At 58.0% G+C, this 19,194-nt stretch overlaps 1 protein-coding gene and 1 long non-coding RNA gene across 2 annotated transcripts; one reads left to right on the plus strand and one right to left on the minus strand.

Annotated features, from left to right (window-relative positions):
• Positions 1 to 5,011: 5,011 nt before the first annotated feature.
• Positions 5,012 to 8,758, minus strand: LOC112621286 (alpha-crystallin A chain). Its single transcript, XM_025380648.1, has 3 exons — positions 8,484 to 8,758; positions 7,151 to 7,273; positions 5,012 to 5,720 (listed from the first exon to the last, which is right to left on the minus strand). Exons 1-3 carry the CDS (start codon positions 8,670 to 8,672, stop codon positions 5,514 to 5,516), a joined length of 519 nt encoding a protein of 172 aa, XP_025236433.1. The 5' UTR covers positions 8,673 to 8,758; the 3' UTR covers positions 5,012 to 5,513.
• Positions 8,759 to 16,015: 7,257 nt separating this feature from the next.
• On the plus strand, positions 16,016 to 18,820 carry LOC112621794. The gene is made up of 3 exons (XR_003118772.1): positions 16,016 to 16,206; positions 17,011 to 17,168; positions 18,162 to 18,820. It is a non-coding gene; the product is annotated as an uncharacterized LOC112621794 (long non-coding RNA).
• The last annotated feature ends 374 nt before the right edge of the window (positions 18,821 to 19,194 follow it).

Consider the following 19,194-nt stretch of genomic DNA (forward strand, 5'->3'; position numbering starts at 1 on the left):
CCGCCCTGCCCCCAGCAAGCAGCTCGTCGTCCCTCAACCCGCTGCCTCTTCCTCCCAAGCTGGCACTGTCTGGCACCTGTGCCTGCATCTCTGTCTCGGCCCCCCTCAGACAGCCACATGCAGCCTTGGCTGGCAGGACCTCTAACCCTGTGACCCCAACACCGCGTCAGCTGGGGCTGCCTGCCAGGGACACTTCCCGCCCTGCCCCACGCCCAGGCCTCTGCGGATGTGGGCGGGCCCGGGCTGCTCTTCGCAAGAGGCCTCCTAGGAAGCGCTGACCTGGGCCGGAAGCTGGGGGCTGACGTCATTCTGCACGGAGGAGACCCCACCAGAGCCTCCGGGGACCCCAGCGCAGCCCTGGCCTTCCAGACGGTGACACCCCCTTTTTCAAGTGATTTTACACACAAGCAAATGAAACCCCAAAACTGCTTATGGTAAAGAAACACCGCTGGCTTCCGGCACGGCTTTTGTGTCTTCCCATCTCAGTCTCCCCTGCTGGACACCAGCTCCCTGGGGGTCAGGGTGGGGCTCCCACAGCTCGGCAGCACGCGGCCCACGGGCTCCCGGAGCCAGGCCCTCTGCGGATGTTGCCGCCGCCGCTTCCCACTGTCTTGAAGGGTGAAGGTGACCTTTAAGGCTGATGTTCTGCAAGTCTCCTGCGGCCAAGGTCCCGGCGGCCAGGCAAGTCCTCTGCTGCCACCTGGTGGTGAGTGTGAGGCACGCTGCTGGTGAGTGAAGGGAACTGGGGGCTGGAGGCTCCCTGCGGGCACTGCGGGAGTCTCCCTGCTTCAGCCAACTGGCAAAGACGGGCATCGAATACTCGGAGGGGTCGGTAGATCTGCTTAAAGTCACCCAGCAGGTCACCAGCAGAAAGGAACCAGTGCCTCAGGCTTCCTCAGCGCCTCCCAGTTTTCACATTATGCGTCACATTGCAGTAATCATCCGCCCAGCAGTGCTAAGTCCTGGCTTTGCAGTCAAACAGACAAGGTGCACCTGGCCCAAGCCCTCACCAGCTGGGAGACACCAGGCAGGTGACTCCATTTCTAAGCCTGGGTGTCCTCAGCTAACAATAGAAGCGGGCTACAGGCTGCTGTGGAGGCTGCGTGGAGATTGCCGTTACCAGCGCAGCGGGCACAGGGCCCGGCATACAGCAGGTGCTCCATTAATGCTTTTCCTCCTGCTGCTGCTCAAAATGATGATGACAATGATACTGATGACAATGATGCCCAAGGTGAAAACGGGAGCAGAGGAGAGCGTCCAGTGTCCCGAGCAGTGGGATGTGAGAGAGCCTCCCTGGAGATCTAGCAGCCGAGCCCCGAGACCAGAGAGGTAGCTTCCGGTGAGACTTCTCTCCCCCGCTGCCCCCACCTGAGGAGGCGCCGCTGTCCTGCAGCATCTCCCACCTGCACCTGATCACAGGGCTCACCTGGAGGCACCAAAAGCCCAGCTCCCTGGACTCTGCCCCTCCAGACTCTACGTCAGCGGGTGTGAGCGGGGCCCAGGAGGCTGTATTTGCAATGCGCTGCAGGTGGTTCTCCCGGCCTGGCGGGCTTGAGAAGTACTGGCCAATCCCATCTTTGCAAGACGGCCGTGTGCCCTGGAGTGAATGGGGCTGGACACTGGCACGCAGAGCTCTCTGGGGAGTGTACCTTCAACCTGAATGCATACCAGGGAGCAGTGGGGCAGTCAGACCACAGGGGCCTTGGACGCCAGGCCACACAACGGGAAGCAGGGGAGAGGTGATCAGAGCCTCGGCCCTCAGAAGACCAGGCGAGGGGGAGCAAGGCCCAGAGGGCAGAGAACTGGCAGCGGCGCCCACGGGGAAGGCTGGTGTGCGTCCCAGGCCTGGCACCAGGTAGGCAGAGGTGAGCTTGGAAAGGAGGCAAGGGGAGCAGGCATCCTCCTGGCTGCAGAAGCTCTCCCAACAGCAGCCCATGGGACCCGTGTGGGGTAGGAGCAGCCACCAGGGAGACTTGGCAGCTGCTCAGACTCCAGGCAAGTGGCTGGGCGCCATGGCCAGAGCTGCACCCTGCGTTAAAGCTCACATCCATGTGGCCTCCTGCCCTGGGGGGTGGGGGGGGAATCTGGCCGACTCACTTGTGACTCTGAAGGGGTCTTGGGTGCAAAGCAGCTCCAGGCCCCAGCGCAGGCAGCTCCTGAGCCTGGGCCCGTTGAGATGACTTCAGGGTGGGAGCCCAGGTCTCCAGGCCTTGCCATTGGCTGGCTGGGGTCTTGCACAAGTCCCCACTGAACCTCTATCTCATCTGGACGAGGTGGTGATGAGGCTGCTGTCAGATGACTGTCAGCTTGGTGCCTGCAGGGAGTCTATGTGACCTTGACCTCGCAGTAGCCATGGTGACAGTGAAATCACCTGGGCAGCCGTTGCAGGGAGGGTTGTTCCAGAATAGGCCCCAAGGCGGGAGGCGAGGAGACAAGGGCTGTGGCCAGCCTGGGATGGAGCCACGCTCTGGGCCCTGTGTGGACAATCTCTCAGGCGTATCTAGCCTACCCCAAACCAGAGGCGAAGCAGCCCCAGGCCCCAGCCTTCCGTGCCCCTGAGTTTAAGAACCACCCGGGTGGGGAGTGACTGGAGATCCAAGGAAGGATGGCACCAGGTGGCCCCAGGAGGGGAGATGGGAGGGGTCACACTGCATGTCTTGGAGGCTGATGAGATGAGAGCCCCGCCTACCCCCTCCAAGTCCTTCCTGAGCCTGTGCTGCTGGAAGATCCAACTGGGGGAGCAGAGGAGATGAGACAGCCCACCGGCCAGGGGGCGCTCTGCCTGGGCTGGCCCTGGTGCTCCGTACGACTCTCCAAGGAGCCTGATCGAGTATCTGGTGAACTGCCCATGGGCCTTACAGACCCTGCCAAGGCCTAGCCAAAGGCTATTTCTTTGGGTCTGAATGCGTCGGTTCCTGCAGCTGCAACACCACAGCTGCGGCTCCAGCGGCAGACATGGCTTCTCCTAGGTCCTGGAGGCCGGGAGTTCAAGGTCAAGGGCTGGTTCCTCTGGGGCCTCCTCCTTGGCTTGCAGACAGCGTCTCCTCCCTGTGCCCTCACGGAGTTGTCCCTCTGTATGTCTGTGTCCTCATCTCCTCTTCTTACAAGGACACCGGCCAGATTGGGCCAGGGCCCACCCCAGTGACATCACTTCAATTTAATCAAAGCCCCCACCTCCAAACACAATGGCATTCTGAGGCCCTGGGGGTAGGGCCCCATAGGATTTTCAGGGAGTCACCTTCCAGCCCCTAACAAGGTCCGGGCAGGACCTGCAGTCGAGCAAGGCTGCAGGCGTGAGTGACAGCTCCATCCACTGTGCAGCCAGTGGGACGGGACTCCGAGCTCCCAGATGTTGGGGTGGGCCCCCCCTGCAATGGCTGCCAGGCTGTGCAGGACAAAGGTGCTCAGCTGGTCCGGGATAGACCCAGGAGGAGCAGGGAGCCCCAGACACCCCGATTTTCAAAAACATCCAGCCCCAGCCCCAAAGCACAGTGGGCCATTGTTGTTGCCAACCACAGGGCACCCCCTTCTGTACAAATGGGGATGCAATGGCACAACAGCCGGGCAGGTCCTCCTGGAGGGAGGAGGAAGGGAGAGTCAGGGGAGCCACTCCCAGAACTGAGAACACTTCACACCACAGCCCGGCCGGAGGAACAGAGAGAAAAGGGCACGGTGTGCTGAGGGGGTGTGTTTGCCTGTGGTGTGTGTGGTGTGTAGACTGTGTGGTGGGTGGGTGTGGAGTGTGTATAGTGTGTGTGGTGTGAGTGTGTGGTGGGTGTGTGCATGGGGTGTGTGGTGTGGTGTGTGTGGAGTGTGTTGTATGTGTGTACAGTGTGTGGTGTGTGTGCCTGTGGTCTGTGTGGAGTGTGTGGTGTGTGTAGCATCTGTGGAGTATGAGGTGTCTGTGTGGAGTGTGTGGTGTGTGTGGAGTGTGTGGTGTGTGTGGAATGTGTGGTGTGTGTGGTGTGTGTGTGGAGTGTGTGGTGTGTGGATTGTATGGAGTGTGTGGTGTGTGTGTGGAGTGTGTGGTGTGTGGATTGTGTGGTGTGTGGTGTGTGTGTGGAGTGTGTGGTGTGTGTGTGGAGTGTGTGGTGTGTGGAGTGTGTGGTTGTGTGCGGTTCGGTGGCTGTGGCACGGGCTGTCACTGGGCGTCACAATGGCCGCCCACTCTGATGCCTGTTGCTGACTTTTGGAAAGCCCGGGGTCGGTGCGTGCACGTGTTCTCCGTAGGTTCTCGCCCCGGTGGCGGTAGGTGGTCGTCCTGCTGGTGCCGACAGGGTCCCGGTGCCTTTGGCCTCCAGGGTCGAGGGCGCTTTACTTGGCTGAGGGCGCTGGCAGGGCCCACCGGCCGTGGCATCTGCTTGCACTGGGGTCCCCTCTGGTCCCCCGGATCCCCCTCGGTGAGCGCAGCAGGCAGCCAGGGCCCCCCAGGCCAAGTCTCCCTCCCCGTGGCGGGGTCTGGCGGGGTCCGGCGTGGCCGCCCAGTGTCTGGTCCCCGGAGGGGATAGAGCGAGCTTCTGCCTCCAACTCAGGGCCACGATGGGTTGCCCAGGGGAAGCCGCCGAGTTCCAGACGCTCAAGAGCACGAGTGCCCTTAAAGCCCACCCCGAAGGCAGCAGGACAGCGCCGCAGACCCCCGAGAGAACAGGACGGCCCTGCAGAAGGAGGCCAGGGCAGGAGTCCGCCCCGGTGCCCGCACGGACAGGGAAGGGAGCCCAGCCTCCCTCCATTCCCCGCAGCCCCTTCCAGGTCTCTCGCCGCCCCCAGCTCTCGGAAGCGCTCCCCAGTCCCTTTCCCATCAGAGGCTCTGCCCGCAAAACCCTCTCCTTCCTGCCCCGTGTGGAGTGAGGCGCTTGAGCTTGGAAGAAGGAAGGGAAGGAAGGGACGCAGGCGACCCCATCACTCCGAGGCCACCGGGTCCAACGCGAGCAGGAGACCCGCTGTCCTCCCTCCAGGCGCCGCCCTCGTGCCCCTCCCGACCCTCATGGAGACAGCAGCAGCAGACGGCGGGTTGCTTGTGTCACCTGCTCTTTATTGACTGCCGCGAGCTGCGCTCTCATGGACGATCCTTGTCGCCAAGAGCGGCACTACATAGAGGGGTTGGAGGAAGATGGTCTGAGAGAAGAGGCCATGAGAGCCCAGACGCACAGAAGCCCCGGGAGGTGTGGGCAGGGCCCGCGGAGGAGGGAGGCTGCAGGTGTGTCGGGAGGCACCTGGCCGGAGGTCACCCCCTCCTTCCGGACCCTCAGCAGAGTTGAGGCGCCTGCACCCCAGGGGAGTCAGGCTGCTATCTAAAGGAGTGTGAGGTGCGGTCACTTCCGCCACTGGCCGGTGTCGGGGTCTGGGACACCCTGAGACCCTGAGCTCTCCTGGCTGCTCTCTCAAACCCTCATTCCATGTGAGAAGGTGGAAAGGAAAAACAGGGAGGCAAAGGAAGACAGACACCCCGCCCTCAGGGTGCTCCCCGGATGATGGGCTGGGGCTGCAGGGGAGCCAGCCGAGGCGATGCCTGCTTAGGACGAGGGAGCGGAGCTGGGCTTCTCCTCCCGCGCCACGGGAATGGCTCGCTCGTGGGTGGCGTCTAGGCCAGTCTGGATCTTGGGGCCAGAGAAGGTCAGCATGCCGTCGGCGGACAGGGAGCAAGAGAGGGCCGACTGGTCCACGTTGGACGGCAGGCGGTAGCGGCGGTGGAACTCACGGGAAATGTAGCCGTGGTCGTCCTGGAGAGGGTAGGGGGGCACAGTCAGAGGGGCCACTGTGCAGGTGGCTGCCTCGCCCCATGCCAGAGAAGCTGCTCCAGGCCCACCAACTGCAGAAGGTGGCCAGCCTGCAGGGGCTCTCACAGGGGCCGGGTGCAGCCAGCGCATCCCATGACCAGGTCCCCTGGGATTTATGGATTCACGCCCCTGCTTCTCTGGACCTCAGCCTGGCCTCGTGGCCACTTGCCGGGCTATTCCCTGCATGGGGTTGTGTCTTCATGCTCTGTGGCTTCACTCCAAAATCGCAGGATCATTCGGTACCAGGCCCTGCACCTCAGCCAGGCTTCCCCTTCCAGACCCCACAGGACTGCTCCAGCCCAGGTCTCTGCAGCCCCACTAACGTGGCCAGACAACCCATGCGCTTCCACGTCCCCTGGACGCCCTAAGCCACAGACTCAGCTCCCTGGGCCGACCTCCTCCTCCACTGGGTGCAAAGACCAAGAGCTGGGAGCTCAGAAGCATTTTCCAGGCTGTGCTGGGGCTAAGTGGGGGCTTTACCCGGCCCAGGCGAGGGAGGGGCAGCACATGAGGAGGTCAGGGTTCACCCCCCAGCACTGCCTTCTCCAGCTATTGAAAGAGGACCCCAGCCAAAAGAAACCCAGACTTTGGCTAAGAGTTCCACCTTCCGGCCCCTCTGCTCTCCAGCCCCCACAGGACACTGTCCATCTGTGAGAGCCCGTGAGCTCTTGCCGGCTCTGCCAGGAGATGCAGGTCACCAGGACCTCCATGTCCTGGCTCCCTCAACACTATGGAGACCCGAGGCCTCCACCCAAGCAAGAGCGGGACATCAGGGTGACTGTGGGAAGAAGCTGCTGTCCCACCTGCCCAGTACTAGCTGTGGGACCCAGCAGGCTGAGGACCCCCTTGTTCCCCAACCGTGTCCTGGAATAATGAAGACACTGGTCCCAAAGGGCTGCTGTGAGGCGAGGGTGTCAATGCATGTAGAGCATTCCCAGCGGATGCAGCTATGCCGTCGGGGACTGGCCTTCCTCAGGTGGGGCTCATGTGAAGATGTACATTGGCTAGGAGGCGGCCACCGGGGCACTCCCACTTCCTGGGGTTCTTTCTAAGACCACCCTGGCATCCAGGTGACAGGGATGGAGCTGGAGACGACTGGGTGCAGCAACCCAGGAAAGGACCCTATCCTAGATCCCTGAGCCACATTCACTCGGAACGGTGACCTCTGTCACTAGGAGGGGCTGGCTCTGCTCAGGTGGGATGGCCCCTCCCTCGGGGAAAAGCCAGGCCTGATTCGGGGGCCCCCGGAGAGTGTCCCTCTCCCAGGGTTGAAGGCCTCGTGCAGGTGCGCAGGCCCGGTTGTGCCCGCCGTGACCCCCTTGTCCCCACGCCCACCTCGCCCCCCTCTCCCACCTCTCAGTGCCTGGGCTCACCTGGCGCTCGTTGTGCTTCCCGTGGATCTCCACAAAGTCGTCCTGCACCTTCACAGTGAGGTCCTCCGGGGAGAAGTGCTTCACATCCAGGAAAATGACGAACTTGTCCCGGTCGGATCGAACCTGAAACCCAAACGTGCTACGTGGAGCTACCCAGAGGGTGCCGTCCCTGCTGCAGCTGGCAGAGACAGGGCGGGCCCCGGTTATCAGAACGGGGATGCTTCGGTCACCTGCTGGCCTCTTCTCCCACACGCCAAGTGGGGCAGAGCTTTCGGGGGCCTGCGACTGTCTCCTGGACGGACAGGCACAATCCTCGACCTGTCTCTAAACCCTCAGGCCAGCTGAGGGGCTGGATGCTACTGGTGGGCCGGCTGGTTTGTGCCTATGGTCAGGTGGCTGGTTATAGGTCGGTTGGCTGGTTATGGGCTAGCTGGCTACTGGTTATGGTAGGAGGGGTTGTTATGGATTGGTTGGCCCATTAGGCTCAGTCGTCTGGCGAGTGATGCTTGGCTGGCTGGCTGGACTCAGCCTGTGGAATGAGGTCACTGCCCTTGGCGTCATGCTGTCTATAGAAGCAGCCAGAGCCTGCTGATAGCCTGCGCAGCTGCCTCTGCAAAAAGCACTTCCACACACTCCCTCTCACTGCCCTGGCTCAGCCTCGGCTCCCTGAGGCATTTTGCGCCCTGGCATTGATGCCTACTGCAGCAGCCCTGGGGAGGACCCTGTTTCTTAGGTGCCGGGTGGGACTCAGGCCCTCCAGAACTACAGACTCTGCACCGCTCACCCGTGGCTCAGAGAGGAGGCTTTGGGGGGGGCCCATTGCCTGTCCTTTTGGCCTTGGCAGGGCACCTGAGTAAACTTGCCAAGAGCTTTGCTGGCCGTGGGCAGGCCGAGCTCATGGGAGGAGATACTAGGAACCTCCTGTTCTCTGGCTTTCAGGACTATGACCCCCACCTGCTCCCAGGCCTCCGGGACTCAGGAGACCAGCGGAACCCGGGAGCTGGCATTCGCCACCACACATGCCTGGATGGGTTGCTCTTGGGGTTTCCAGTATGTGGCTGGTGCCTTACAAAGCACACGTGGGTCATGAGCTGATGGAGGAAAACAAGGGTGGGTTCAGGCTGCTCCCTTGTCCAACCTCTCCCCAGTGCCAGGGGAGGCTCTGCTGCGTGGCTGCAGTGGGGACACAGGCTCTCACCCAGCCTCTGCAAGGGGATGAAGGGGCGAGGCCACCTGCCTGACGGAGCAAGACCAGAGTCCATCGCTCTCCACCCACCGAGGCCACCACCCTCTGAGCAGCGAGGAGAGGCCAGCACCACGGGCCACGTCTTACCTCAGAGATGCCGGAGTCCAGCACGGTGCGGAAGAGGGACTGGCGGTAGTAGGGGCTGATGGTGGACGACAGGAAGGGCAGCAGGTCATACTCAAAAAGGCCCTCGCCGAAAAACTGGTCGAAAAGCCGACTGGGGTAGAAGGGCCCCAGAGTGCGCTTGAACCAGGGGTGCTGGATGGTCACGTCCATGCTCAGCTTTGGTACCACGGGGACCTGGAGGCTGGAAGAAGTCAGCGGGGCCTCTGGGCAGCGCAGTGTGGAGCTAGGGCTGAGCCCTCCCTATATATGCCACCAGCAGAATGGAGGCATTAAGGGATTTCTCTGGAAGGGCATGAGCTCATGAAGAAGGCTGCTCAGTCAGCAGAAATGTGGCTGGGACAAGTGCCCGCCCCCAGCCCCGGGAGGGGCTACACGGACTGTCCCCGAGGCCTGGACTCAGCTGAGGCCCGCCTGGGCACCCTGGGGCTCCCGGGAGGGCAGACAACCCAAGGAGGAGCTCTGTGCCCCATACTCGCCTGGGGCAACAATGGAGCTTCTCATCTCCCAGTTAGTGGGCAGGGGCTACGTGCCAGGGGCCATGCTAGTTCTCTGCACACCTCGTCCTGCCTGGTGGTCCTCATGGTCGCCAGAGGAGAGAGAGCCCACACCCCTGTTAGACACAGGGGTCAGGCACGTCGTCCTCAGTCTCACTGCGCCCAGGCAAGAATGCACTGTTTTCCAAAGCAGTGTGACTCTGTGAACCTCCGTTACGCTCACCACTTATAAAAAGTATGCATGCTTGTAAAAACTCCTGAAGAAGAAGCTGAAAGGTGCCATGATTCCAGCACCTGGGGGATCCCTGTTGAGTTTCATGCTTGTCCTCCAGCAGTCTGCGTGCCTCCAACAGGAAGACGGGCTGGGCTGTGTGCAGATGAAAGCGCCAGGTGGTGAGCTTCCCTCTGTGGCCCACCCTGGACACCCAGCCCCATGGCCATCGTCCCCTGTAACACCTCGAGCTTCTGTGGCATGACCTGCCGTGGCTGTTGGGTTGGGCTGCTCCTGTCAGGGTGGTGACATGTCCCCACGTCCCCGCCACCCATGCGGTCCCGCCACCCACATGATCCTGTTATCCGCAAGTCCTGGTGATTATTTTGCTCCTCGACCCATGGCCCCGTCCAGTTCTCACTAAGTGTCCAGGCACTCCCAGTTTTGTTTGTTCGTTTTTGAGATGGAGTCTTGCTCTGTCGCCCAGAGTGGCACCCAGATCTGGCGCCCAGACCATGCAGAGGTTTCAGCTCACTGCAACCTCTGCCTCCCAGGTTCAAACAATTCTCCCACCTCAGCCCCCTGAGTAGCTGGGACTACAGGTGCCTGCCACCACACCTGGCCTTTTTTTTTTTTTTTTTTTTTTTTTTTTGTATTTTTAGTAGAGATGGGGTTTCACCATGTGAAAACCCAGGCTGGTCTCAAACTCTTGACCTCAGGTGATCCACTGCCTTGGCCTCTCAAAGTGCTAGGATTACAGTCGTGAGCCACTGCACCCAGCTCACTCCTAGTTTTAAGTCTTTTGATATTTTGGGGTAAACTTGCCCTGGGGAGCGTGGTCCTCCGCCACATCCCCCCCGCCAGGCTGGGAAGAGGCCGTGCCCCCTCTCCCAGGCTAGCTTTTCTAGTGTACGGTCCAGGCTGTGGGAAGTTGCTTAGTCCTCTTTGGGCCTCCCAGTTCCTCCTCAGCCTCTAACAGATTCATGCGTGTGGAGTAAGCACACGCCCAGGACACTCCCGGGCTTTGCAAATTCATCTCCAGCCCATGGGCTCAGAAGGCCACAAAAGGTCAGACGCCCCAGTGTATAAGGATCAGACCTGACGCATCCCAGGTGGGATCAGGGCTGAAAGCGGGGCTCCGAGGTGTGCTCCACGGGGCACCTCTGTCGTAAGCAGCACCCAGCACCAGACCCTTCCTCCTGCGTTTACAGCGCTGTCCGGGGACACAGGATCCCAAAAAATCTTGAAATGACAACTCCTGCTCTGCAAGGTTACAACTCCAGAGAAGCGATTCCCTGAGGTGCCAAATTAAGGTGCAGATAGGAAACGCTGGGGGAGTGATGGGTGCCTCTCCCAAAAGCCTACACCAGACCTCTGCCTGTGGGTCCACAGAGCCACCCTGTGAAGCAGGTCCCAGCATCGTTCCCGCTTCATAGACCAGGAAACGGCAGCTTAGAAGGTTAAGCCGCATGCCCAGGTCACTTGGCTTAGAAGAATGGAAGGAGGCTTAAAGCCACCTTTCCAGGCTGGAGGTCAACATCCAAGCAGTGGCAGGGTCTGGGTGAGGCAGCGGGCAGCCCCGCTGTGCTGGCCGCCTATTCCTGGGGCACAGGGAGGGGGAAGAAGAGGCCGCTGGGATGGAAGCGAGCATGCAGCTTGGCCCCGGGGAGGGTCGAGCCAGGCCAGGTGTGCGGTCAGTGCTGGGCGGAGCCATGCTGGAGTTTGCAGCAAAAGGAGGCCATTGTCCTCATCCTGCCTTTATGTACAATGTTGACAGTTTGTCCACCACAATTTTTTTGCATTCATTTTTATTTATTTATTTATTTATTTATTTTTGAGATGGAGTCTCACTCTGTCGCCCAGGCTGGAATGCAGTGGCACAATCTCGGCTGACTGCAACCTCTGCCTCCCAGGCTCAAGCAGTTCTTCTGCCTCAGCCTCCCCAGTAGCTGGGATTACAGGCACACACCACTACACCCAGCTAATTTTTTTATTTTTAGTAGAGATGAGGTTTCACCATGTTGGCCAGGCTGGTCTCGAACTCCTGATCTCTGGTGATCCACCCACTTCGGCCTCCCAAAGTCATGGGATTACAGGCATGAGCCACCGCATCCGACCCATTTTGATTTTTTTAAACATTGCATCTAAACATGATTTAAATATCAGAACACTGAGGGCAGTGTTTTTAGTGTCCCTGACATTTGGCAGGGAGGGAGGAGCTGTGCTGTCCTTCACAGCAGGCCCTGCACATGGTCAGTCAAATAGCGGGGACTGCAGGCTGACGAGGTGGCTGAGGCATCAACCTGGGACTGGGCACCAGTCTGGTCCTATGACTGCACAGCTCTGGGCGCCGAGGATGGGGCAAGGTCCTTCAGACACGGGGCAGAGCGAGGTCCAGGCACTCACACCTGTTGTGCTCCTCACCACATGCCGTAGGGCCTGGCAGCTCAGAGGCCGTCGTGGGACGTCAAGGCTCCTGCCACAAGATTGGCCAGACCTGCAGGGGCCTTCTGAGTGAGCCAGGGCCTAAGTCTGCACAACAGAAGCAGGAAGTCCTGGACCAGGGGACAGGGAGGGCTCTAGGGTCCTAGGGGCCCTTTCAAACCCCGAGTTTAGGCGTTGTATTAGTGTCTTGTGGCTGATGTACCAATCACAGATTAGTAGCTTAAAACAACACAAATGTCTTATCTCACAGTTCTGGGGGCCACAAGTCTGAAATGTATCTCATTCAACTTAAATCGAGACACTGGCAGGGCTGGCTCCTCCTGGAGGCTCAGGGGAATCTGTTTCCTGCCTTCTCTGGCGTCTCAAGGCACCTGTGTTTCTTGACTCGTGGCCCCTCCTCCATCTTCAAAGGCAGTGGTGGGCAGTGAGGTCTCTCCCATCACATCCATCTGGCAGTTACTCTCCTGGCCCACCTGGATAATTCAGGATCACCCCCGCCACATCTCAAAGCCTGCTACTTTCAGGATCCTTCACCTCCGCTCACTGGCCCGGAGCCTGCTGTGCACACATCCTCGCTCAATGTTCCACACTGGTCGAGTCCTATCTCTTAACGCTGTGTTAAACAGAGTCCCCGCTTTTGTGGAGTTGGGTAGAGACAAACAAGAAACAAATAAACAAGTACATGCAGGCTGAGGTCAGTGCATCCGCCGGCCAGAGCCCTGTGCCATTCGCCTGGATTCTGGGGAAACAGGACCCTTTTGCTCTGGACCTGGGCTCCTCCTGAAATTTGTGTTGAAGATGCTGCCTCAAAGCCACAGAGTGCGGGCGGCGGGCAGGGGGAGGTGATGGCCAGTGCACTGAGGGATATGTCTGTGGAAAATGAAAAACCAGAATGAAACCAAAGACAAGTCAGTTTCTCTTCCTGATTCCCAGCCACTGTCCGTGAAAATCACATCAGCACAAAATACGCCTCCCCTTTTGCTGGACTAAGTTCTAGTAATTGCTGCATTCATAGCAGTTGATTCTCGAGGTAGGGACGTTCTATAAAGCTGTGGTGAGTACTGAATTGGTGATGCCTGGACTGCTGAGCCATGGCTCCCAGGGGAGACACAGGGTTAGGGTCCTGTGAGCCTCTGGTCCCAATGTTCTCATCAGCCAAGCAATGCAGCATCTGTCTTATGAGTGTTTCTGTGTAAAGATGCTTTACTGAGGCCAGGCATGGTGGCTCACGCCTGTAATCCCAGCACTTTGGGAGGCCAAGGCCGGTGGATCACCTGAGGTCAGGAGTTCACGACCAGCCTGGCCAAAATGGTGAAACCCCATCTCTACTAAAAATACTAAAATTGGCCGGATGCGGTGGCTCAAGCCTGTAATCCCAGCACTTTGGGAGGCCGAGACGGGCGGATCACGAGGTCAGGAGATCAAGACCATCCTGGCTAACACGGTGAAACCCCGTCTCTACTAAAAAATACAAAAAACTAGCCGGGCGAGGTGGCGGGCGCCTGTAGTCCCAGCTACTCGGGAGGCTGAGGCAGGAGAATGGCGTAAACCTGGGAGGCGGAGCTTGCAGTGAGCTGAGATCTGGCCACTGCACTCCAGCCTGGGTGACAGAGCGAGACTCTGTCTCAAAAAAAAAAAAAAAAAACTAAAATTAGCCAGACACGACAGTGCGTGACTGTCATCCCAGCTACTTGGGAGGCTGAGGCAGGAGAATAGCTTGAACCCGGGAGGCAGAGGTTGCAGTGAGCTGAGCTTGTGCCATTGCACCTCAGACTGGGCAACAGAATGAGACTCCGTTCCAAAAAAGAAAAAAGAAAAAGATGTTTACTGAATCTATAAACGTTGATTCACTAACACTGAACGCACGGCCAGCAGCCCTGTAGCTCAGCCTGAAGGAAGCTTCTCTAACACGTTTCCTCTGTGAGACGCGCTGCAGCTTTTCTTACTTTTTGCAGTTTTGTGTGTTTTGCTCGTGATTTTGCTGTTTAAAATGTCCCCAAGCAGAGCTGAAGAGTAACCAAACAGTACCCAAAACTGTCTTTGGGTTTCCATTTGTATGGCATATTTTTAGAAATCTTTTACTTTCAACCTATTTGTGTCTTTGAATCTAAAGTGACTGTCATAGACAGCATATAATTAGATAATGTTTTGAATCTGTTTGGACAATTTCTGCATTTTGACTGAAGTGCTTAATCCACTTACTTAAAAATGCCTCCAAGCCCACAGCTCTTTAGCACTGGGCTTGAGGACGTTTTAAAAAGCAAAATCACAAACAAAACACACGAAATGCAAAAATTGTGGCACTCAATAGACCTCAAAAAGGACACTGGCTGACCGCATGAGGCTGAAACAAGAGGGCATAGTGTTGCCTTATTCACCCTCAGCCAGGAACATGTGTAAGGAGACAGAGGTCTCAGCACTGCACGCATCTGTGAATGACCAGGAAAACTCTGCAAGTATTGATTTGGGGGTCACAAATAAATTTTTTTGGTAATTTTTTTGTAGGGACGGGGTTTTGCTTGCTATGTTGCCCAGGTTGGTCTTGAACTCCTAGGCTCAAGCGATCCTCCCACCTTGGCCTCCAAAGGTGCTGGGATTACGTGTGTGAGCCACTGTGCCCAGCCTGCAAATAAATTTAACTAAGTAAGTGTCATGGACTGAATTGAGTTCCCCCAAAATTCCTATGTTGAAGTAGTAACCCCAGGACCTCAGAATGTGACTGTATTTGGAGATAGGATCTCTCAGGAAATTAAGTTAAAAGGAGGTCATTTGGGTGAGCCCTGATGCATGTGACTGGCATCCTTATAAGAAGAGGAAATCGGCCGGGCACAGTGGCTCATGCCTGTAATCTCAACACTTTGGGAGGCCGAGGCGGGTGGATCATGAGGTCAGGAGTTCAAGACCAGCCTGAACAACATGGTGAAACCCCATCTCTACTAAAGTAAATACAAAAAAATAGCCAGGCGTGGTGGCGTGCACCTGTAGTCCCAGCTACTCAGAAGGCTGAGGCAGGGGAATCACTTGAACCCAGGAGATGGAGGTTGCAGTGAGCCAAGATCTTGCCATTGCACTCCAGCCTGGCGACAGTCTTGTTCTGTCTAAAAAGAAACGGGGGCCGGGGGGGGGAAATCTGGACAAATTCCAAAAAGAGACACCAAGAACACATGCACACAGAGGAAAGTCCACATGAGGGCACAGCAAGAAGAGGCCCGTCTGCAAGCAGAAGAAGGAGCCAGCCCCATTGACCCCGCGATCTTGGACTCCCAGGCTCCAGGACTGTGAGGCAACAAATGTCCGTTGTTTAAGCCACCCGGTCTGTGGTCCCCGGCACACTGACATCACAGGGAATTCCCAGATCTGGAACGCATGAGTCATGGGGAGAGACTATATTTCTGTCATCTTCACATTAGCACAGTTTTATTTCCTGCCCTTTTCTAAACATTTACTGAGTGGAAATTGTCCAGTGAACTGCCAGGCATGGGGCCACTCCCAACACTGCAGACGCAGCCACCTGCATTTGCTTGGAGTGGCTTTGAAGGCCGGGTGCAGGTGCACTGGGGGAGGGGTGCTTCTCTCCAGCCCCGTGGTTCAACATATTTCTGTGCTTAAACGAGAAATTTCACATAACAACAACAGCACTCATAGCTGGGCGCGGTGCCTCACGCCTGTAATCCCAGCACTTTGGGAGGCTGAGGCAGGCAGAGGTCAGGAGATTGAGACCATCCTGGCTAACATGGTGAAACTCCGTCTCTACTAAAAAAATACAAAAACTTAGCCGGGTGCAGTGGCGCCTGTAGTCCCAGCTACTCGGGAGGCTGAGGTAGAAGAATGGCGTGAATCCGGGAGGCGGAACTTGAAGTGAGCCGAGATCGTGCCACTGCACTCCAGCCCGGGCAACAGAGCGAGACTCCGTCTCAAAAAAAAAAAAAAAAAAAAAAAAAAAAGCAACAACAACAGCACTCACAAAGAAACCGAGCTGGAATTATTTCAGTTCTGTCATTCTGCATGACCTCTTGGTGTTTTTATTCTGTGTTTCAAATGTAAGACTGTGAAACCGGAGCACAAACGGAGGTGTGGTGCTGAAGTTGAGATGTTAGCTCATGCATGAAAGAATTGGCTGCATTTGAATATCTTTAACATTGAAATGCATTCTTTTTTCTGTTAATTGCTTTAAAGAATGAATCAAGAAAATCATGATTATCCGTGATTATTACATAACTATCCTAAAAATAATTTTTCAGTACGGAGGATGGAATATTCAAAACCGTGACTCACTCTGGTATCAAATACCCTGGGGCACCACCGGCCTGGGGCGCCTCAAGCTCCTTGCTGGCGTCCAGCGGCCTCTGGCAGCTCTCCAAGTGTGAGCGGACCGGACCGAGGCTGCTTGGGGAGGCCTGGAGCCCTTTGGCTCTGCCCTCAGTCTGCCTCTGAGCCAAAACCTGCAGCCGGCCTTGTCACCAGCAACGCTGGGACCCCAAGGTAGAGAGGATGTAGGAAACAAGGGTTCCCACCAGGAAGTCTGAAGAGTGAGGTGAGCTTCTTCCTGTGCCTCCCACACCACTGCCCAGTGGCACAGGGCTCCCTGGGGCCTGCCTGGGACAGCCTGTGGGAGCCCGACCCTAGTACACAGGCCCCAGGCTGGTGTGAGCTGGGTCAGGGGAAGGTCTGCCTGGGGACGGGAAGGATCGTGGAGAGAGAGGTCTGCCCAGTAGGCCCCAAGGCCCCCTCCCAGAAGACATTGACCTCTCCAGGCAGCCTGGCATGGAAGCCAAGGGCCGCGAGTCGAGTGTCTGCCTCCCAGGCCAGGGCTGGGAAGGGCAAGAACAAGGCTGGTTCTGCAGCCTCCCACCTGGGGAGGGCACGGGGGTAGGCAAACAGCTCAGCCCCGCCGGCACACTGGGGTCTGTGCAAACACGGTCACCCTGGGCACGAGCGGCCCTTCCTCACTGGACGTCCCTGGGCACGGGCAGCCCTTCCTCACTGGATGTCTCTTGGTTTTCCTGGCCTCCTGGAGAGTCACCGTCACCCCTGCCTGTGCCCTGGACCGAGACCCTGGCGAGTGTGACCAGCCCAGGGCAGGCCCTGCCAGAGCGCCCAGTGGGCCCCAAAGGACCCGCCTTGGGTTGAGGGGCTGTGGGAGGAGGTCACTGCAGTTTCCAGAGAAGGCTGAGGAGACTGTGAGGGGACCTGGGCATCGTCCAAGGTGCCAGTGCCCATCTGGGGTCTCGGTGGCCGCAGGGAGAATGTGGGCTGAGTGCCACCATGCAGCTCCATCCGGCCTGACCCTCGGTCCCAGCCCCGCCCAGGGCCACTGCCGCTGGGTCCCCCCACGGAGATGCAGGGACTGCGCAGGCGGCAGGGTCGGAGGGACGCAACCTCCACACGGGCCCCATCTAGACCATCTGTACCCCGGCAAGGGAGGCGCCAGCCCAGCATGCCTGGCTCAGCGCAGTGCCAGCACAGGCCCCACCCTCACCCCCCGGGGAAGAAAAAGTAAGACTTTGCCAGAGATCAGAGAAAGAAAAGCCACGTGCCTCCCACAGCTGAGCACGGCCATGGGCAGGGCTGGCCCCTGCGCCCACCAGTCCTCGCAGGGGCCGTCCCACCTGGGAGAGGCCTCAAGGCCATTGGCTGCCTCGGCAGGACCTGCAGCCGAGTGGGACCTGCAGCCGGGGCCTCAGGCCTGTCGCAGGTGTGGAGCCGGCTGCCTGAGGACGCTCTGCAGGGTGGGCAGCGCTGGGGATGGCACGGGGACCGTCCCTCCCGGCCCAGGGGCTGGGCAGGACCCAGTGTGGGCTGCACGGGGCTCCTGAGGGTAGAGAAGGAGCGGGAGGCCAAGGGAAGAGAGGGGCAGATGTGTGGGAGCTGGGGTGCGAGGGCAGGGCTCCAACCGGTCTGGGAGCATGTGCAGGGGTGTGGTGTATATTTGATATGTGGGGTGTGTGTGTGTGATGTGTGTGGTATGTGGTGTGTGTGGTGTTTATGTGGTGTGTGGGGTGTGTGTGTGGTGTGTGGTGTATATGTGATGTGTGATGTGAGTGATGTTTGTGTAGTGTTTATGTGATGTGTGGGGTGTGTAGAATGTGTGTGTGGTATATGTGTGGTGTGTGATGTTTCTCTGATGAGTGTGGTGTGTGGTGTGTGTGGTGTGTCTGTGATGTGTGTGATGTGTGTGTGGTATATGATGTATGTGCAGTGTGGTGTGTGTGTGGTTTATCTGTGATGTGTGTCTGTATGGTGTGTGTGACGTGTGTGTCGTGTATCTGGTGTGATGTATGTGGGGTGTGTGTGGTGTGTGTGTGGTTTGTGGTGTGTTCTGTGTGGTGCGTGTGATGTGTGTGTTGCATATGTGGTGTGGGGTGTGTGTGTGGTATATCTGTGGTGTGTGGGGTGTGTGTGATGTATGTGCTGTGTGTCCGTGGTGTGTGTGCCTGGGGGTGTGTAAGCCACTGTCTCGGAGATCGTTTTTCTCGAATGTCTCTGCAGATGGAACCTGTCGGGAGGTTTTTCCCGGCCTCTGCGATGGCTCCTCCGCTCCCCGCATTGTTTCCGCGGCCCAGCTTAAGCTTGTCCTCAGCGATTTGCCGCTCCGCTGCACCCGAGCTCAATGCCAGCCCCTCACACAAAGGCGACATTCACTTCATCTAAAGGATTCCCATAACGCCAGCAGTCTGCCCCACAAAGGCCGGCGCTGCAATTTTCCACTCCAGGGCCCCGCGGGGCTCACACACAAATCCGCCTGTGTAGGGCGGATGCGGCATTGTTGCGGCTCAGCAGGGAATGTGCCTGAGCTAAGCCCTCGCCCTGCTTCCCCTCGAGGTCAGCAGGTTAGACAGGATGGTCCCCCGCAGACCCCCGAGCCGTCCTCAGAGTGGAACGTGGGGCCAGCCATGTCCCGCCAGCCCCTTCCAGAACAAAGCCGGCAGGCAGAGTGTGCCACAGACCCCCGAGGCCCTCCAAGGCTGGAGTTAGGTTGGGGAGAGGATCCTCTTTGGGGGGTTGAGAGATAATTGTGTCCCACAGCACACACTGGGCGCTCACCACTGCCAGAACGTGCAGGTCATGGTGACGGGGACAGAGCCAGTGATGCCCCGCCCTTCCCCTGACAGCCAGCACTTAATGTGCCCATCACTGGGTGTCACTTTTACAGTGGCGGCAAATGCTACTTCATTGAGTTTATTTTTATCATGAAAATTTTTACACTGTCTCAAAAGTAGAGACCATGGAACAATGAGCCCTTCACATACTCATCAGCCAGATCCAACAATTAGGAGGATTTTGCCCCCGCTTCCCGCTTCTCTTGGTTTTTTCTTTTTTTTTTTTTTTTTTTGAGACGGAGTCTTGCTCTGTCACCCAGGCTGGAGTGCAGTGGCCGGATCTCGGCTCACTGCAAGCTCCGCCTCCCGGGTTCACGCCATTCTCCTGCCTCAGCCTCCCGAGTAGCTGGGACTACAGGCATGTGCCACCACGTTTGGCTAATTTTTTGTATTTTTTTTTTTTTTTTTTTTTTTTTTTTTTT

Source organism: Theropithecus gelada, chromosome 3, assembly GCF_003255815.1.
Source record: "Theropithecus gelada isolate Dixy chromosome 3, Tgel_1.0, whole genome shotgun sequence".
NCBI lineage: Eukaryota > Metazoa > Chordata > Mammalia > Primates > Cercopithecidae > Theropithecus > Theropithecus gelada.